The 20,250-nt window shown below is 42.8% G+C and overlaps 1 protein-coding gene across 1 annotated transcript in view; it reads right to left on the minus strand.

The window, feature by feature from the left end:
• The window catches only part of EGLN1 (egl-9 family hypoxia inducible factor 1), a 29,674-nt gene that overhangs the window by 7,900 nt on the left and 1,524 nt on the right, over positions 1-20,250 (minus strand). The window contains exon 2 of the mRNA XM_042817210.1: positions 19,765-20,246. Coding sequence (XP_042673144.1) covers positions 19,765-20,246 — 482 coding nt within the window. The remainder of the gene's footprint in view (positions 1-19,764; positions 20,247-20,250) is intronic.

A 20,250-nucleotide genomic window follows, 5' to 3' on the forward strand; every position in this document is an offset into this window, starting at 1 on the left:
AAGTTGCTGAGGAAAGAGCAAACCAGCAGTTGGAAAGTCTGGGGGCAACATCAGCTGCTGTCAGCATAACACAGAGATCAGCCATACTTCATGTTAGAAGTGTTTTGTACCTTCTGTCACTGACACTGTAAGAAAACAACAAATGCACTTGTTTTTGGCTTTGGAACCTCAAACTTCTGCTATCATTAACTGCAAGAGAGAGTTTTGCAGCGATAAGTTATCTAATATGCATTTGTTATAACAGTAACAATGACTCAGTCTTTAGCAGCAAATTGGAAAGCAAACAAACCGGCCCATCAGCCAGTGCAGCACAATGTATGTTTCCCAGTTAGCGTGACAATTCCCTTTCTCCAACTGAACTGTGATAAGGAAAGTAACCAACTTTTTACAGGACACACGAAGTGTAATGCCTTGTGAAACAATGCAGAGCGAGCTGGCATCAAACTGGAACACACTGCAAAATTACTCACATTTCTCTTCTGTGGGAAAGGATGGAAAAGCTACCATGCAAATAATGAAATCATGTACTTTTCTGTTATTCTCCCATATACATAAGCATGCAAATATGTACGTCAGGAAAAGGGAAATTTGGGGTTTGTGACTTTTTTTGAATTTTTAAACGGTGGCCAAAAAAAGAACAGGCATTTGAGATCAGAATGTCCAAAATTCCTTAAAATTTTTATGCTCAAAACAATAAGGGTGTCAGCTCTCCAAAACAAAGCTATCTGTCCTATTGGTTCTCCCATAAAAGTTACCAGGGAATTTGACTCAAGACACTGCTTTCATTTTAATAATAGACAAGGTCTCCTCTTTCGTGCTCCTCAGACTCTACAGCTTTTAAGTGTTTGGTCATCGTAAATACATTCATATTCATGCAGAATTGAAGTCACCACTGCATTGCTCTGCACAACACTTTCAGCGTTAGCCTTTAATCCAGCAGCACTCTGCCTGAGCACTCATGCCTAGCACATGAGAGCTGTCCTAAGATACCCTCTAGAATTTATGAGTAATTGAAAAAGCATGAAAGCGCCCTCGCTGCTCTGCAATCAGCACAACTTGTGTCTGTCAAACAAAATTAATCACACACTTAAGCAGCTGTTGATCGCTCATTCACACGCATTCTGCTTCCAAGGGTTCAACTCTGAAAAACGAACTGTAGGTTATCATCCTAAACAAGCAACATTAAGTTGTTAACAGAAGAACTGAAAACTTTTTTTTTTCCCTATGCACTGCCATCTTTAACGTGCCAAAGGTAACAGAAGGAATAATTCATTGTCCATGCAGTTTTGCTCACTCTGTAAAGAGGTACAGATAAGACATACAGATAAGACTCAGGCACACACAGCATTGCAGTGCAGCAGAATGTGTGAGTTCCAAGGGAAGCATCCCCAGCCTTGTTCACCAAGTACAACAGCCTAACCCCTAGATAAAGAAAAGAGCTACAGGTAAACACACTGAAGCTTTTTCCTCTCCTCTCCTATTCCTCTTACAGCTGGGTATCAGTAAGCCTACCATTCCTTAAAAGAAGCAAGCACTAACAATAAATTCATAGGAAAGGGAGAAAAATACTACTTACACAGTAAAATAAAATTCCTCCAGGAAAATTAAAAAACAAAATCAAAACAAAACAATAAAATGGAGAGAGGACATGTGTTATGCCACATTAATGTATTAATATAAAATAACTTTATTGTTTAACTCAGGTTAAAGAAAACTGCATCAGTCAAGGAGATGTCACTTTTGCTGCTTGCTGAAGGAACTACAAATCCCAGTGAGCAAAACAAGATGTCTAAATGCAAGACTGATGACTTCCTAACAAAATTTATCAGATGCTCTCACAAAGACTTGAATAGAAATCCTCAGTGCAGGTCATCAGACATATTCAAAGAAAAAAACACTCAACGGAATGAAGAACCAAACTAAAGAATAAAACTTCTGACTTGTCCCTTCGTGGTCTATCTAATGCAACTCTAGTTCAAGTATTTGTTCATCCCTGCCAAACAACAGTTCTGAGGAAACATACCACAGTTTCAACATACATCAGCCATGATTTTTTGCAAGGTGTACAAAATGACAACTGAACTGAAAGAAAAGGAGAAAAAAAATCCTGCATTGGTACATTTTGGCATGAGCATAGTCAAGATTGACTTTAGCACGCTAATGTGGTACAACTCGCCTTGGATTCATATGCTTTCTACTGCAGATTCCTCACAACCAGAGACAGAAACTTTCAGCAAAGGCTATCAACTGGAAAGAACTATTAGCTCTACCCAAAACAGAGGAAGTTCAAAGTGACAAAATAAACCCTGTGGGACACAGCTAATCCAAGGATTTCAGCGCCGATGTTCATCCTCCAAGTCAGTCTTTATGCTGGTCTACTCCATGATCCAGCAAATAAGGACACAGAGCCAGGTGTTTACAGTAGCCAGAAATGTGTAATTGGAAAAGCTGGAGAGAAATATCAGCATCTGCATCTTTCAATCACTGTCAGCTGGAGAACCTATGTGCTTAAACAGTGGTGGCTCACATGTCCATGAGTGAGACTGGGGATCTCTAAATTTCAGTTAGAAACTAACAAAAACAAGAGATCCACCCACTGCTGCAGCTCTGAAGCTCTCCCCCCTAATAGTAAGTTACCACCACATACATTTAATTTGCTTATTAGCAAAGCAGAACAACTTTCATTATCTGTAACATTTTTCTCTGCAGATACGCTAAAACCACCTAATTGCAGTTAAAGGAAAGAAAAAAATACAAAAATCCTACTTAAGGCAGCAACTATCTGGATCGCATTCTGGCAAGCACACAGCAAGCAGCTCTTCTAGGAAAAACCAACTGAAGGCAAGGACGAGAAGTGCAGGTCAGCCCAGGCCACGGGGGGGGGGGCTGCAAAGACAGCAGCAGGGGTTTTTATCAGGAGTTTGGCAAAGCTGCCTGCTCTTGAGCTGGCATGCTGAAGGCAAACTGAACAAAGTTGAAAAACAAACTCAGATAGGTAGGGAGAGAGGGAAAACAGCTGAAATAACTTCTTGCACTATAAATAGGAGCAGCACACAGTTATGTAGGTGGTTTATGTTTTCTATGAACTTCCAGGCAGTTGAGAAAGTAATGGCAGGCCTGACCTAATCCACCCTTCCCCACACCTTTCAGTGCAAAGGCCACTGCAGGGTTTCCAGTCACTTTGGTAGAACTGTACTTTGTAAACAGGCAAAAAAAAAAATAATCAAGTAATATACCATCATGTTTGGCACAACTGATAAACACTCTTACCACTTACCTCTAACTTCCTAATAATATTCAAAAGATATCATATGAGAAATCACATGATTTCTCAGTTCAGAGAAAGCTGTGCCCAGTCAGCAGTCTGGCTGCTCAGCAGCAGCCTGCTCAGTTTCTCCCTGAGTTAACTCACTCCTTCACCCATTACAGCTGCCTTCAGATTTAAGGGACAACTACCTACTTTAAAGACCCACTGCAGCCCCTCTAATAAATTGAGGCATATCAGAAAGCAGAAACGCTCATGCAGTTTCACTGGCTGTGTTCAGCCCACCCACACCTACTTTGAATTTATGCCAAATTCTCTGCACGTAGCAGAGCTGTTGCTTGGTAAACATGCCAGGCATTTCTAGCTGCATGGGAGTCAGCACCTCCTCTCCAGTGTTCATTTCAAACTGCAAGCAACAGCAAGATCACATGAAGCTGGTTGCCAAACACCATCTCTTTCCTTCACACGCATTCATAGGCTTTTAAGAAGTTTTCATGAACTCTTAAAATTGATAACCTTTGGATGCAAACTTGGATAACTCATCAGTTTTTCCCAATGGCATACATAGAAATGCCATTGCTCAAGTTTGATGTTCAGAAGATAAACATGGGATGTGCTCATACTTTAACAGACAAACTCAACAGATGTAAAAAATGACACATAGGAAGGAGAAGCTCTCATAAAACAATCAAACAGGAGCCATTGACCTTGGGGAGATCTTGAAGATGCTTGGATGGTTGGACAGAGAGAATCTTAGCAGAGCTCTGAGGAATCCGGGAGATACACCTCCAAAGGTAAATCAACAAGTGACCAAACCCAATGTCACAGACACAAACAGCAAGAAGACCTAAAACGTGCTTCCTCTCTCCCAGAAAAGAACTCTAACACTAGCTTTACAGCCTCCAACTAGTCTACTACTTAACTGAGATAACACCACTTAAATATTAACAAAGCTCTCACTGCTTTCGTACATCTGAGCTTGTTACCAGTCTCAAATGTCCAAACGCAAATAGATCACCAAGCCAGTTTGCAAACTCCAGGGGAAAAACTGCAGGTGGTATCTTCCTTAACACACTGGCATTTTCCAGGCTGCTAGCCAAGACGCCTCTTTCCTCAAAGTTATGTTAGCTTAACCAAAAGGTTTTGTTTTAAAACTAAATCTGTGAAATCAGTGCAAATACCCTTGCAGTCCTCCAATCTGATTAAGATCTGGCTTCTCTTAGCTTAATCTAATTCCTTATTAGCAAAATAAAAGTGGTTTCAATTAATAAAGTCTACAAAGAGTTGCACGCTGACTTGAACAGGATTATTTTTTTTAAAGTAAGGTTTATCTAACACATCTCTGAATATAAACGTCTTCAAGCTTACAATACTCTACTACAATACTTAAAAAAAAAAAGAGGAGTACATTTGAGCTGCTATTTACTGATGTGCTTCAAACCATTAATAGCTTCCGTGATGTTCAACATACATAGTTGGAGTTTTAATACCACAGTCTGCTATAAACCTAAAACTCACCAACCCATAACAAACAAACAAAAACTAATCAAGGCTTCCTAAAGAAGGCAGATGAAAATTACTGTTACCGAGGACAGACAGTTATCTTTCAGTAGCACAGGCACAAATACAAAACTCCTCTCTGCAGCTGAGAAAGGTGTTTAAAGCCTAAATCTGTCCACAAGATGATTAAATAATTGACCAGAACACTTTCAAACAACTGCTGAAAAGTGTAAAACACATTTGAAGAATTGGCTGGCCTTCACACATAACTCCCCTTTCTGTCCAAGAGAAGCAGACTAGTGACTCAGTGTTTTGGCACTGTGTAAAAATGACAGAGAAATAAGTCAATCAGCACAAATTTTAAGAGTCTGTTTTTAATTTAACACCATGACTGCTTTGAAATGAATAACACCATCAAAAAATAGTCTGAAACTGCTTTTTTCCAAGAAGAGGCAGAACATTCCGCTCTCGCATGACTCCAGTCAACTTACTCATCACTAACCATTCAGAAAAAGTACAGGGAAGCAGCATCTTTAGCTAATAATAGCACAACACTGAAACAAACTATGATAGTAAACTAAAATAATAAGAGGCTAAGTGTCATTCAGATACACTACTTAAAATATCTTCTTTCAGTGTTTTGTGCAGACCACACTCTCAGATCTAACCACATGACACTGACAGACACACTGATGATTCTGTCTTACTTGAAACAATTATTCTGTTTCCACTTTAGGGAGCAAAAGAATTGGGAAAATAAAATTCAGCTTGCAGGAAATATTTCCTAATATAAAGATTTGAATGCTGTGTGACTGCACAACAAGACAATAATAGGATTGTATCTTCAGCAGTTAGCCAAATAGAAGCTAATTGTATGATGTAAGCATTTTGAATTTTCAGCGCCTACAGAAAGCATTCAAGATTTCAGCACACATAAAATTTTATCTGTAGGATTTATTGCCACAAACTCTATATCAACTAAAAATGATTTAAAAATAATGTTCATGATACTTGCAAGGGGTTATGGAGTATTCAGCAATGCTGACAGTATTCCCAACCTGACAAATTCTTTAGTATACCAGAGCACTCACTCCTAATTTAAAAGAATTAGCTGAGTTGTTGAAGTATTCATAAAAATGAGTAACTACACAGTGAATGTTAGCATGTAAAGTGCTGCTTTAATTCATAGTAACCTTCTGTAGAAGTTCTACTGTGGTCTAAAGCCAAATAACAGCAAACAGTCTGTAACATGCTTTCAAATCATCTACAGTTCATAGGTAAGAAATGCTGACTGTCCATTTAGCTGTTTATGGGCTTCCATATGTACACTGTCTCTATTCAAGCTCTTCTATACAACCCCATCACCGCAATATAACACAGCCTCTCTCAGAACTGGTATAAACAATATTTGGGGTTTTTGGTTTTAACCAGATGACTCTGCATACAGAGTTCAAACATAAACTGGCACCTGTGCTCAGCTCACAGCACAGCTGGTAGAAAGTCTTGAGAAACAGCTATGGCCACACAGAATAATAGGCTGCTCACAAATGCCAGGAGTCCGTCTTATGATGTTGACATCAAGACATTAAATTCAGCTTAGATAAGCATTCAGTGGCAGTAAACCCAACCCTGAATACCTCCAAGATGACTTCCACTTGAGAAATCTAAACAAAAGGTAGAAACACACTGGCCACAGACACCGGGACAGACAACTTGTTTTTCACTGGCAGTTTCAAGTGTGAAGTAAAATGCCACAGAGCCAGCCTGGGCACACAGGACCACCACCATCAGCCCCCATACACTTTTGCTGCTCCTGCTCGCTGCCCCACTTTCAGGCCCACACAAGCGCATGCTGCGACAGGAAAATCTACGCAGGCACAATGAACTCCCTGACAAGACTGGCTCAGGAATGTGATTTATTTACTTTACGAGTACGTGGCCATGTGCACAAGAGAAAGATCTGAATGTACCAAGCACCGAGTCCAGGCCGCCAGAAAAGCTTGAGGGAAATGCCTGTCCCAGCACAGTCAATACAGAACCCCACTGTCTCCTTCAACACCAATTTTACAGCACAATTCTACAATAAATTTAAGCTCGCAGCAACAATAGCATTTCTGGTTTAGGAACTGCTGTTGTTCATACAGTCTTTCCCAGTCTCCCTAAAAGTCACCTCCCCAACCGCTTTTGTCCCATGAGAGCAAAATGGCTGTTATGGGGGATGGCACACACCACCCTCATGCCCTGGGAGAAATACGTACAACCTGGTGTGTTACCAACTATCCGCTGATTAAAAGGCACACATCTGGCTCACTCCACTCGCTTACACACAGAATCACAGAACTGCTAGGAAAATAGACAATTGAAGAAAGAAAAAAAAAAAACAAAAGCTAACTACTTTCCTCCTTGCTACTGCTTCAATAAGGAAAATAATATTTTATATCCTCATCAAATTATTTACCCTTTCTAAAAGGCAGGTAGGTTCCTCTGAAGATCAGTGTTTCTCTGTAAATAATAATTAGACAAAAAAGTCAAGAATCTGCCAAGATTCCTGTCAACCATGTTGCTATTCCACGGTCAGAAGCACAGTGCTAATCTCAAACTGCCTATTTCCCACTCTGATAATCAGAAGGTAGCTGAACTAAAACCCTGCAGAGCTGTTGGGCTTCTTTTATTTTTATTTATTTTTATTATTTTTTAAGAAAGTACCAAACAATCCTGTTACAGATAACTGTTACGTCTTTACAGCATCCTGTACTCACTGAGGAAACATGGTAGGGATTAGGAATCACAGCCTAGATCTGGGGTATCCTGTCAACCCATCAGAAATAATCTGTAAGATGTATTTATGCAATGCACATGCAAGATATGCAGAACATAAGTTCTATTTTTCAAAGCCTATTCCCTACTTAAGGTTGTAACTATGAAAAAGAAAGAAATAAAAACTGTACTTAAGAAAGTATATTTGGAAACATCCTCAAATAACTCATGGATACAAATTCCCTCCTGTCCTATGCATCAGTGGAGGAAATCACTGATGTGAAGATGATATATAGTGGAGAAAAAAGACAAAAAAAAAAAAAGGCAAGAATAGCAACACTGCCACAAGTCAGTAGTACCAGAAGGCAAAAATAATGCTGAGTATCACAAGAACTAAAGCGAAACAATTGCTTCTGCAAAATACCAGAATTCTCTACAAGAAATAAACTTCCTGCTCAGGTCAGCAGGCAATCACTACAGATTTCAGAGTTGAAAGAAATGAACCTTTCAGCAACAGACTGTATTTTACAATGAAACCTCTTACCATTACTGAAAGTAAGTACAGGCCTTTCTAAAACATGCATATATTATTCAACTCAATGGTGGTTAACAGCTTCTGAGTAAGAGACAACACTTCAGGAAATTTCCTGTGAACAGGCAGGTGATTGACTGTCTTCTATTACATGTAGTGGAGGGCTCCATATATTACAATAAGGATAACACAGCTTCTTACCTTCATTTGATCTGAGATCTGCAACTAAAGACAAGAAAAAGCCATTTTGAAAAGAGCATGATGGAGGGGAAAGAGTGGGAGGAAAACGAAGAGCAGGCAAGAACTCATGGAACACAGCAGCAGCTTGCCAAACATGCACTGCATGATAACGAAGAGGAGCAAGTTCCAAAGCATAGGTTTTAATTGTGCTTGCCCCATTACTAACCCCAAGACATCAATAATAACTGAGATACCCCCGAAAACCTCAGCTTTAATTTTCTGAACCCTCCAGCCTCTAAACCGAATACAAAACATCTCAGATATGAGAAGCCAATATTAGCACACAGAATTGTGACTGAAAATCAGAAGGAAAAAAAGCCCCACTACACACAGCACACTACTGTCATGCTCATGTCCGCCCACTAGTTCAAAAGGCAGTTCAGATAATCTGTCTCCCAGATGTAACATTCACATGGAATGCATACTGCGGCATTGCAGAAAGCTAGCTAGAAAGAAAAACAATCAATTCAAATTGCAGGTGCTGTAACAGTAGGTAACTGCAGGGCTCCTAACAAAATTCTTCCACTAGTTTTAGCTGGAATTGACTGACTTACTGCTTTAAGTCATTAATTAGCTTTTTGCTGGAGGGTGGGTACACATAGAACTGTTAAAATGAACACTGAGCTTGTATTTAATTGTAAATTCTCCAAGGGAGGGCATTGTTTTTGTATGCTTTATTCATACAAGCAAAATGGAATTCAAGCTTATGGGCAGTAACACATAACAATGTTCGCTGGGTACTGAAGAACTTTTAAGAGCTAAATTCTCAAGTAAGAAAACAGAGCTTACAATGTCAGAGGCCCAAGCCAGCAACACCCGGGGCTGCAGCAGCACCCTCCCAGTCCCCTGCTCTGAAGGGCAGCTCTGCTCTCAGGCAGACTGGTCCCCCACCTGGAACACAAAAAAGCCCTAAAGCACAAGCAAAAAGCCTGGACTGTATTTAATTCCCAGGACCAACACAAGCAACACTATGCAGTTACACATGTAACTAGCTTCGTCTTTGCACGGGTGCATCTTCAAAGTAGCAGGATGTATGCTTAGAAAGAAGAAAAGGCATAGTAAAAGCTGAAACTCTGCAACGTTCTTGTTGCAATGGGATAAGATTAAGCCAAAAAAGCTAGTTGATCGTATCTTCATCTGCGTTTCTTGTCCTTCGGGTTGAAGTCTTTCATAGTTTTTTAAAATAAATTTCTAGAATTAAATGGGTAAAAAAACCCAGTTTCTCTCACTTATACCTACTGAGCTTATAGTATGTAACTCTGGCCTAGCCTTTGGCTCACGAGAAGTTACCACTCCCATTTTCTGTTTTCTCTGAGGAAAATGACAAAGTCAGGACTTCAGTCTAGGAACTCCTGTGTTGTTCTTGAGTCTATGCCAACATTAGGAGGCCTCAGGGAGCCACTGTATGTCATTTTCCCCAGGCTGCAATGGAGATTTAGTCAAGGCATTAATTTTGATGCAAAAATTAGAAAATTTTAAGTATAAAGCACTTTAAGTATGGCCCTTACTCTCAAGGCATTCTAAAGTACTGGAACAGATAAATGCAAACAGCAATAAAACCATGAGTTGAAGTAGCAATTTCACCACAGAAAACTAACTTCTGTTCAGTGAAAAACAACAGCTCCCAACAGGATCCCCACAGGGTCTGTACTTTTCACGTGACCAGGAAGAGGGAGGGAGTAGCAGGCCAGCAGCATTTACACGCAATAAGGAAATACACTATGGGAACCATTCCAACACTGAATGCAGAAAGGTGCACAGAAGGTTGGAATGATATCAAGTACCTGGACAAGAAAATGGCCATTCAGTAAAGAGGAAGTGCAAAAGAGGGATTAGCAGATGCACAGAGCTGCATAAATGGGCAATAGGAATGTACAGAGGTATAAAACAATACCCACCCAAAGAAACGTTAAAAAGATTCTAATTCTTCAGTTCTGGAAGGAAAAAGTATCAGCTGAAAAATGTATGAAGGAAAGCATCAGGCTTAAAACCACAGAAGATAAAACTACTGCAAAATGAGCTTTCACAACAAAGAATCTTGAAGACGTTGAAAATCATCAGGCTGTAGGCTTTAAACAAAAGGAAGTTCCTTCCCCATCTAATCAAACTGCAGGACTCATTGTTACAGGATATCACAGAGGCCAAAAGTACAAATGGCTCTTAAAACCATGATTACGTAAATTAATAGCAAGTACATCCATCCATCCGTGCATACTAAAAGCAGCGGTTCAGATGCAACCTCTGGCCAAGGAAGTTTTTGAACTGCTGGAAGCTATACACAAGCATCATTTTGTCAGTATTTTGAAGCTTCACCTACACACAGACTATAGATTACTTGCAATAAATGTATGATGATATGAAGAGATCACATCCTTAAGAGAAAAACAGACATTTGATAGGGAAGAACACCAAAAGGCAAATTGCAAGAAACTGAAACAAGATTTAGGCTGCAAGAAGAGCGTAAGCTTTCAGCAGAAGAGATTGGTAGTATTTGAACAGTCTCAACAGCTGCTTTAAATGTAGCTTCATCAGAAATTTTGTTCCCAGTAAGACTGAGTACTCATCTGAAGTATTTCTGAAGAATACAACTCCATCCAGCTTCAATTTACTAGTAAAGATGATCAACAGGCATCTCACAAAAGGCAGGCACTCTTTATCTTTCAAATGCAGTCCTTGCAGAGGATAGCCCACTGGAGGGGTGTCTGCCCTGCCAAATATCCAGCAGGGCACAGAAACTGAGCAAAGCCTCATGCTCTGCAAGCTCAGCAGGGTCAGGCAGCCCTGCCCTTGGTGCCTGCTCCTCCTCCATCCATTCAGCAGGAATACCAGCAGCCCAAGGTCTTGAGGGGACCATAGGTAGGAGCAGCAGGTATCTGTGGGGAATGCACATGAAAGAAAAATTGACAGGATTAGCAGGATGGAGGACCATAAGCTCAGGGCTGCAGGGTTTTGATTTATACAACAGCCTGGAAACATACATGAGCCTGACCCCTGCCTGTTGAGAGGTTCCTTCTGTGTACATCTATGAAATGTATAAGTGGGTGGCATTTTTCTTGGGTAAACTAAAACATCCTGAAAATAATTTCATCCAGATGTCTGTTACAAATTCGCTGCACAGAACAGAGTAAATAATACAGAGAATATTAAAGAAAAGCACTTTTTGACAGTGGCTTCGGAAATGCCTGCTGCTCTAAGTTCCAAAGGATCCCTGGTGCATTATACCCTCTCACTACAGAAATGCCCTTACAAACTTCAAAACATTTCTAGACAGAGACAAGCCTGCTCTACAGACAAGGAATTGATTTTATTTTCCTTAAATTTTTCATTAAATCAAAGTGTGAAATGCACACATACTCAAAAACAGCAAGCTGCACTAAGCCAGGACCGTGTGATGGGCACAGGTTAACTGTATAATAGGTAAACTGGGAGAAAACTGTCATTAAGCTGCAGGAGAGACTGCAGTACAATTACCACCTGCATAATGAAAAGGGATCCAAGCTAGGAACATTTCAGACTGTTTTAGCCAACTTTGATGATACGATGCCCAATGAAACTGCTGAAACTGAGCGACTTCAAGATGCCCTTATCAACTGGCCACAGCTTCCGTTCTCACAGTGGCAAGGCCGTGTGCCAGCTGCTCCAACAACAATGCAGCAGCCAACCGAAACCAGAAGGGCCTGACGCCTTCAGCTAAGTACCAGCCACACAGAGCAAAAGCTCTTCACACAGCCTGATGACCACAGCAAGAACAGATGTCTGAACAGGACAGAGAGCAGCAACAGGAAAAATACGCCATTCGTCACCTCTGAGCTGCCTGCTCCATTCTTAAGATTTATTGCTTTAATTTAACTAGTACCTTCAGAGACAGTTCTAGCTACACATCTGTGGCTTTCTGAACTACGTTAATACAGAGATAACAGATCCCGGCACTCCACCAGGGCAACAACAAAAAGGCAGAGGAAGAGTATGCCCAGAGATGCCTCTGTCCTCTGCAGCTTTGCCAACATTTTTGAGCTATCACAAAATGATGCAAATTGACAATACAAACTCTTCTCGTAAACAGATTTAAAATACATTTACAAATCAAAAAGTAAATTAAAAAAACTCAAATCTTCAGTCAGTTTATTGCATCTAAAGATTTGTGAAGTCACCTGACCATCTTACCATCAATTCCCATTAGCTGTACCCCACAGGCACGTCCTTCACGTATGTTAGGGCACCGTGCATAGAACACATACATTGCTGCCCTACATCACACAAATCCGTGCACAGGCGATTCCTACCCAATACCTATTTATAACATTATATGCTAACAAAAATACTCTTGAGTCATTTCGAGTTAAATACCAAAGAACAAGAAAGTCTTCAAGCACACGCAGCTGTTACGTGCATAGAGGCACTGCTCTATTTTTGACAGACACTGTCCTGGAACAGCGAGTGAATTAGCTTTCAACCCGAGGCCTACGACTGCAACTTACCAGCTAGTTCTGGAACAAGCTCACACTGAAAATATGCTTGATCAGCCATGGTTAACCAATAATCTTCGGAAACTGGGAGGAGTTTACAAGGACTTAATGAGCACAAAATGACTTTTGAAAAAGGCCACAAAGACCAGCATTGGTTCTCTCCTTAAACGTGTTATAAGTAAACCATGAACGTGAAAGGCAGAAAGGATATCATGAATAATGATTACTCCATTTAGTAGTAGCCAGAAAGTCAAACAACTGCTCTGGGGGGTAGGGCAGGCAGCACAGTGCATCAAAGCAGCAACACCATCAGAAAATGAGCAATGCCACCCAGAGGAAAAAGTTAATGACCCACTGTACACAGAGGTCACTCATGCACGTGTACCCCTGTGGTTTGTACACCTCTGGAACATCAACGACTGAAAATCTAACTGCAGCTGTGTAGCCCAAAAGGACTAGAAATGCAACATGCAGTGAGCCAACCCAGCACTTCACAGAGCTATATCCTCATGCACCAAGGAACAGAGAGGAAATGGGACAATAAAAATAAAGCAGTACTAAAACTGTCCACTTCAGACTGAGCCTCTGCAGAACAAGGGGACATGGCTGAGCAGGGCTCCTCTGCCCTCACCCTCCAAATTACTGAAGCTGCAAAGATTCAAAGAAAATGTTTTCTTTCTTGCGTGTTCTATTGAAGAAAATCAGTAAAGCTTTTGTATAAAATTGTCAAAAGAAAGATTCCTGAAAGGATAGAACAACATGTTTCTGATGGCAGAAACTGAATCTCGTACTAAATATGCAAGGATAAAGGACAAAGAAAGCATGAGGGGAAAAAAATGATATAGGAAGCACAGATTTCTTAACTCTTATTCAAAGTTTCATGGGCAAATTTTGAGATAATCAGTCCCGAACTGTTAAACTAAGGCTGTAGTTTGGCAAATCCTTTAAGCTGGCATAAATTAGCACTGCTGTTGAAAGAAAGTCTCAGCATCTGCCAGTCCCCTGCGCCAGCACAAACATCCAAACACTGAACCAGGAGCATTTCTTTTGCCAGTTCATTTTTCAGATGGATCAGTTCCCCACTCCAGTTCACAGGATGGCCATGTAAATACTTATACCAATAAAGAAGAGTGACTAATTTTTCAGCCTGAAGTGCTTGGTAAACTACAGACTAAATCACAAGGATATGGAAAAGCCAATAGGGGTCACGGGCAGTGCTCCCCAACTTTGGACACATCATATGACTCTTCAATTACGATCACTATACTAATATGTGCAGAGGGTTTTACTGTTATTTGTTATTGACAAGTGTACCCACATATGCACCTGCTCCTGGAGATCAATCTGTAGGGAAAACTAACTTAGTACCTTGGTACCTACAAAAGCTTTTAATCTATCTTTTAATTCTCACTGGCCATAAAGAAATGCCTTTTCTGGACACCCTGTTTCTCAAGTGGAAGACTATTTGCATTTAGAAATAACAGCCTTTTGAGACCCAAAACACGAGAAAGGACAAATAAAACTGTACTCAGCTCAGAGCTTTAACCCAACAGGAATGTGAAGTCTGCGGGCTGCCCTAAGCATCCATGAATCACCACATAATCCTTCGCTGAACAGCACACATGTCTAGAAGAAAATGCAATTGCCAACAAAAACACCATCAGGAGGAAAAATCTCTAAGCTAAAGTATCTGTAAAACTCTATCAGGTTCAAGGAATTTAAGCAAGTACTGAGAGACTGAGACCTACCCCCTTTTTCCCACAACCCAGTGGCCAATTCTGGTCCATGCAAGCATCCATTACTAACAAATTAAATCAGCAAGTTTGCTATCCAGAAATAAATTAAATGCAAGGGTGATGCAGAATGATCTCTGGAAACGGACATGCCACAGGCAGACTGAGAGGAAGCTCTTCTCCTCCACAGCTGTTGCTCAGCTTTAACCACACCTTCCCTCTGCCCCAGTCAATACCCATATGGCTGTCAAGTTCTTATTCCCTACCTTTGATTTTCATCTGCCATCTTCCCACTGTACATGTAGCGTGACATCCTGCAGAGTAAGATTTGCTGGAAAGAACTCACAGAAGTCTTGCTCAGATTTCCAGCACGCTATGTTGAATGGTATCTGCAAAACTCAAGAGATACGTGTTTTGCTCCCTCTGCCTCTGTTCAGTGCTACACCAGACACTGACAGCTTCAACAGCTGATTACTGCTTTTTTAGCTAAATTTGTGTCTTTGGTGACACTACCCAGCCTCTTTGTAGGAAAGCTGCGACACAAATGTCTCAATTAAAAAAAAAAAAGAAACAACAAAAAAAACCCCTCCCTTCCAGTTTCTAGAATAGCCAACTGCAGGATATGAGAAATCCACTCACTGACAGAATTTATTTTCTAAAGGAGCATTAATAACTTAAGGATATTATAGGACACAGTCAGAGCAGTCAAATCCAGAGCACCCAAGGACTTCAGAAAGCTCCAGGATGCTCTAGCATGTAGCATCATACTGAAAATAGACCAGTGCCCAGGAAATGACAAGCAGCAGATAAAGTATTTACAATCAGGTTAGTTTGAGATCAAGAACAGGAGTAATTCAGCAACTTTAAAAAAAAAAAAGAAAAAGAAAAAGAAAAAAAGCATGGGAGCAGGCTTGAACAGTATGCAACCTATAAAGCACATTTTTAAGCCACTGGTGGCTGAGGAGCAGTGGGTGTGCTGCCATGATGCAAGAGATAGGAGAGAGTTAAAACTGAGCTGCTCAAGTTGTAGCTCTTCTGTCAGGCCACAAAGGAGTGGGAATGAAACAAAGCTAAAAGAACATAATGGCAATTGTCAAGCTGTCCAGGAACTCCCCCCTCAATAAAAGGGGCAGGGCAGGGACAGGAGATGGGCACTGCTGGGTGTGGGGAGAGCACAAGTAGGAACAGTTGATGGATCAGATGCTTCTTTATACGGTGATTATTAAGTCCCAGTCTGTAATTACTATCTCCCAATATTACTGTAACACTAATAAAGAACACAAAGCTTCTGAAGTCTCAGCTAATCAGCAAAGCCCTCAACAGAGGAGAGAGATACCTAGCAAAAAAAAAAAAATCATAAAGCTTCCTTCTTATCAGGCTCTGTATAGAGGGAAGAAAAACCTCACCTGATGAGATTCAGGAGTACTTCACCCCATCTTTGGTGAGCACGTTGGTGAGCCACCCTCAGCAGCTATCTAGGACAGGATAGGCAGGAAACAGAAATATGTGCACGTACAAGTGCAGCAGCCGATAAGAGAAAGGGAAGAGAATTAGCATTTGGGGAGGAGATGGAAGAAGAAAAACCTGGAAAACAGGAAGCAGGAGAAAGGCAGCAGAGTTCACATCTGCTCATACCTGCCATTTCTACCACAGGGAGGAAAAAAACAGCATAATCCAGAAGGGAACAGCAGAACAAAATAAGGAATGTACTAAGTCAGGACTTCTGAGATGAGTAAATACTGAGCCAGAGTGTCCGTCCTGCAACTGTATAGTCACTCCAAAAGCAGTTGGCTGTTTATACCTACTACCATGCAGACACCTCTCAACCTACAGAATGATCTACTGACAGTCTGGGCTAGGTAGGACAACATCAGCCAGACAATTTTAGACAGCCCAGTTAGTTTAGAGAAAATCCAAATACAAAACCTCAGATTCCTCTCATTTCACCTTATTTATTGTCCTTTTCCTTAAGACTAGAATTAGAGAATGTGTATGGGTTTAAAATAAAATACTCCTGTAAATCAATGCACTTTTTCCTCATAGACAGATTTATGTAACATCCCTCTCTTGGCCTGTACCTCAAGACTAACTTCTTTTCCCTTTTTCATGAAGTACCCAGAATCAGTTTAAGCAACAGCAAGTTCAATGGCATAACACCAGCAGATGTACAAGTTAAGCCAAAACTAAATTTGAAGTGACAACCTTCGTATTATCAATTCTATTTGATTTACTTCCCACCATCAAAAACAATTACCTTTCCTTAAAACCTTTGATCAACAACCCATTTACCCCTGCTAAAGAATCCGGCTGCTAGTTAAAGCTTGGAGAACAGAACTCTAAGATTTTACAGGTATATTTGGTTAACAAAACATTTTTGAAGACACAGTCTAGAAAAAAGGTTAATTCCAGCACGCTGTGGAGCGGATTTATTTATGATTCATTCCCTCTAGTAGGATATGCTTGTTTACAGAGCTTGGACTAGATATGGTAAAGGTTAAAGATTCAATAAAGGCTCCTGTGACTGCTATGACACGATGCCAACCCTTGCACAACATTCGAAAACAAAGATAGTATTCTAAGACAACACACCGCTGAACCCAACAAAAATATCATACAGAACAAGCTGCAAGTGGTTTGGGGCTTTTGGGCTTGTTTTACACGTAGAAGTCTATTTAATAAAAATAATAATGAGGAAGTTGGACTTTAAAAAAGTCCATTCACAACTGTCCGTACAAAATTCCCTTCTCAAAGCTGTAATAGTGCATGCTGGATTTCCCAGCATGTGAGGCCACGCTGGCCCCCCACCCACACAGCTGCAGGGCGAGCAGGGCCCCAGGGGCTGGCATTCTTCAGGTGCTGGGAACTACCGTCTCACCAGTGGCACGTTGGCTCATTTAGCACCCTCAGTAAAACAGTACACCCAGTTCTCCACACACAAACTGAGCAAACCACAGAGTTGCAACATATGCATACAGGAGTACTAAGATTATTTGGTAGAGTCTATGCATGCTGCATTTCTATCCATTTTAGTCCTTTTACTTGAAGTAAGACCAGTAAAAATTAGTACCGCACAGGGACAGGTTGTTAAAAATTGCTGCTGTGAGTGCAAATCTAACTGCAGGACAAGGGGAAATGGTTTTAAGTTGAGGGAGGGGAGATTTAGGTTGGATGTCAGGGGAAATTCTTTACAGAAAGAGTGGTGAGGTGCTGGAACAGGCTGCCCAGAGAGGCTGTGGATGCCCCGTACCTGGAGGTGTTCAAGGCCAGACTGGATGGGGCCCTGGGCAGCCTGGTCTAGTATTAAATGGGGAGGTTGGTGGCCCTGCATGTGGCAGGGGGGTTGGAGATTTATGATTCTTGAGGTCCCTTCCAACCCTGGCCATTCTGTGATACTCACAAATATCTGGAAATTGGCTGTATTTGGTTAAGCGAACTAAGCCATGCACTTTACATGGTGAGCTAACAGAAAAGCTTTGGAGTAACTACTGAGTAGTAGCAGCATCTCCACTGCACACTCATCTCTACAGATAAGAACAAAACACATATACACTGCAAATCCTGCAAGAATGAGACTAAACCTTGATCCAGAAAAAGCAGAGGCAAGAAGCAAACAAAAAACGGGGCTTTCCCAATAGGTGTCACCATGTTTCTATCCATCCAGAGCCAGGAGCTCTGACAGCAGGTGTCAAAGAAGCTCCTGTCCCTGGGCCCTACTCACTGTGGCAGAAGGGTGGAGGGAAAGTGGAGGCCTCCAAGGATGCATGAGAGAGAGTGGAAGTCAGTGCATCACTGCTACCTCTGCAGACATTATGAACACAGACAAACCCACCAAGTCTGACTCTTCCACTGACAGCCCCTCTCACCGATACACCTTTGCGTATTTGTGAGCTCACTAGTAAATCTGTAGCAGTGATGGACAGATTTCCTTCTACTCTTGCTGAAGCTTTAGGAAACTGAGCTTTCCTGCAACACCACAAGCACTGACTTTGGGAGATAAGCAAGGGAACAGGAGAAGACAGAACGTACTGCTCCTCACTGGTACAGAAATGCAAACCTGTTGTGATCCCTGGAAACACAGGCATTTCAGCAGCAATTGAAAACCAAGTGGTGCTCAACAGTCTGCATAACCGTACTGCCACTCTACGGAAATGCGGAGCATGCTGCAGTTAGAGATTTCTTTTCCCACCTGTTCCTTCTCAGCTAGCAAAAGCGTTGCTTGGAGGTGCCACATAGAGAAGCCCAGAAGTCACATCTGTGATTCAGACTTGCAAGAAGGGACACTGGGAATTGCAGCCCTGGCACACATTACTTCCAGCAGCACATCACTGTGCACACAGACAGAAGCAGCTCTCCTCTTTGATGCATAAAACTGAAGCCCACAAGGCTACAGATGTTTGCAGCAGGTGTGTCTAAAGCACTGGCACCTTAAAGCATCATAAAGGCTGGAAAAGATCACTAAGACCATCCTGTCCCAACCATCAGCCCAGCCCCCCATGCCCACTAATCACTTCCCTCACTGCCACACACACGTTTCTGGAACACCTCCAGGGACCGTGACTCCACCACCTGCCTAGGCAGTGCGAGCCGCTGCCTCACAGCTTCTTAGATTAGAAATATCCGAGTAAATAGGGCTGGAGGAGAAATCCAGACCACGTTTGTGATAGCGTTAACAGAACGCACAGTACACACAGATCGCATTTCAGAACAAAAAGAAGAAACGAAGAGTTCCCCCCACGTTCTTCTGCGGCAGGAGGTAACTCAGTGCATCCGAACAGACCCGGGGCTGTCTCTCGCCTCCCAGCTCTCCCCCTCCCACTCCCGTTTCCCACCAGCTGAGGCCCCGCAGCTGCACCAACAACAGCGCGTCTGTGCCCGGGCCGGCCGCGCTGGGCGCCCCTCGGCAGCTCACTGCCAGCCTTATACTTGAACAGAGGTAGCAAACTGGGAAGGGGCTGAAATGACAGTAATGAATATTCATCGCAGTCCTTCACGGAGGGTGCGATCTCATGCGGCGGACCTGAAGGGAATCACCAATCAGGCCGACACAACGGGGCTCGGTTCTGCGTCCTCGGCGCGCGGCAGCACGCAGCCGCCTCCGAGCAGCGCGGGGGTCGCGGGCACGTGCCGTGGCGCTCGCGGGGACGCGAGGCAGCGCAACGCGCAGGCACTCGGCGGGGCGCGCGCACGTGCGCGCCGGCGGCCACGTGCGCGCGGGCACGATCCCGGCCGGCCTGCGGCTCTCGGCCCGTCCCCACTCAGTCCCGCACTCACTTTCGTCCTGCCGTTGATGCGGTAGTTGCCCAGCTTGCCGTTGCAGTGGCGGATGAGATCGTCCATGCTGTTCATGAGCAGGCGGATGGTCTGGCAGCCCGGCTCCTTGCCCTCCACCCAGGTGATCTTGTCGCCGCGGATGTCCTTGGAGGAGTCGCTCTTCTGGCTGACCAGCTGCCCATCGGTGAAGCGGCCGGTGTGATGCAGGGCTCGCACTTCTTGGGCCACCATCCCGCCCAGCTCCTTGCCCAGGAAGTCGTCCACTACGCAGATGCCGTGCTTGTTCATGCAGGGCACGATGTACTCCAGCGCCAGCCGCTGAGGCACTAGCGACTTGGTCTGCCCGTTGGGACGCAGCGCGGCCCCTCCGGGCCCCGCCTGCACGCCGCTCGGGTACAGGTTCGACTTGTCCCGGTACAGCAGCACCGCCTCCGCGGCGGGAGCCGGAGCCGGGGCCGGGGCCGCCGCCTCTCCGCCTCCGGCTGC

Source organism: Centrocercus urophasianus, unplaced genomic scaffold, assembly GCF_019232065.1.
Source record: "Centrocercus urophasianus isolate 14NV4802_14NV808 unplaced genomic scaffold, USGS_Curo_1.0 seq_10, whole genome shotgun sequence".
Lineage (NCBI taxonomy): Eukaryota > Metazoa > Chordata > Aves > Galliformes > Phasianidae > Centrocercus > Centrocercus urophasianus.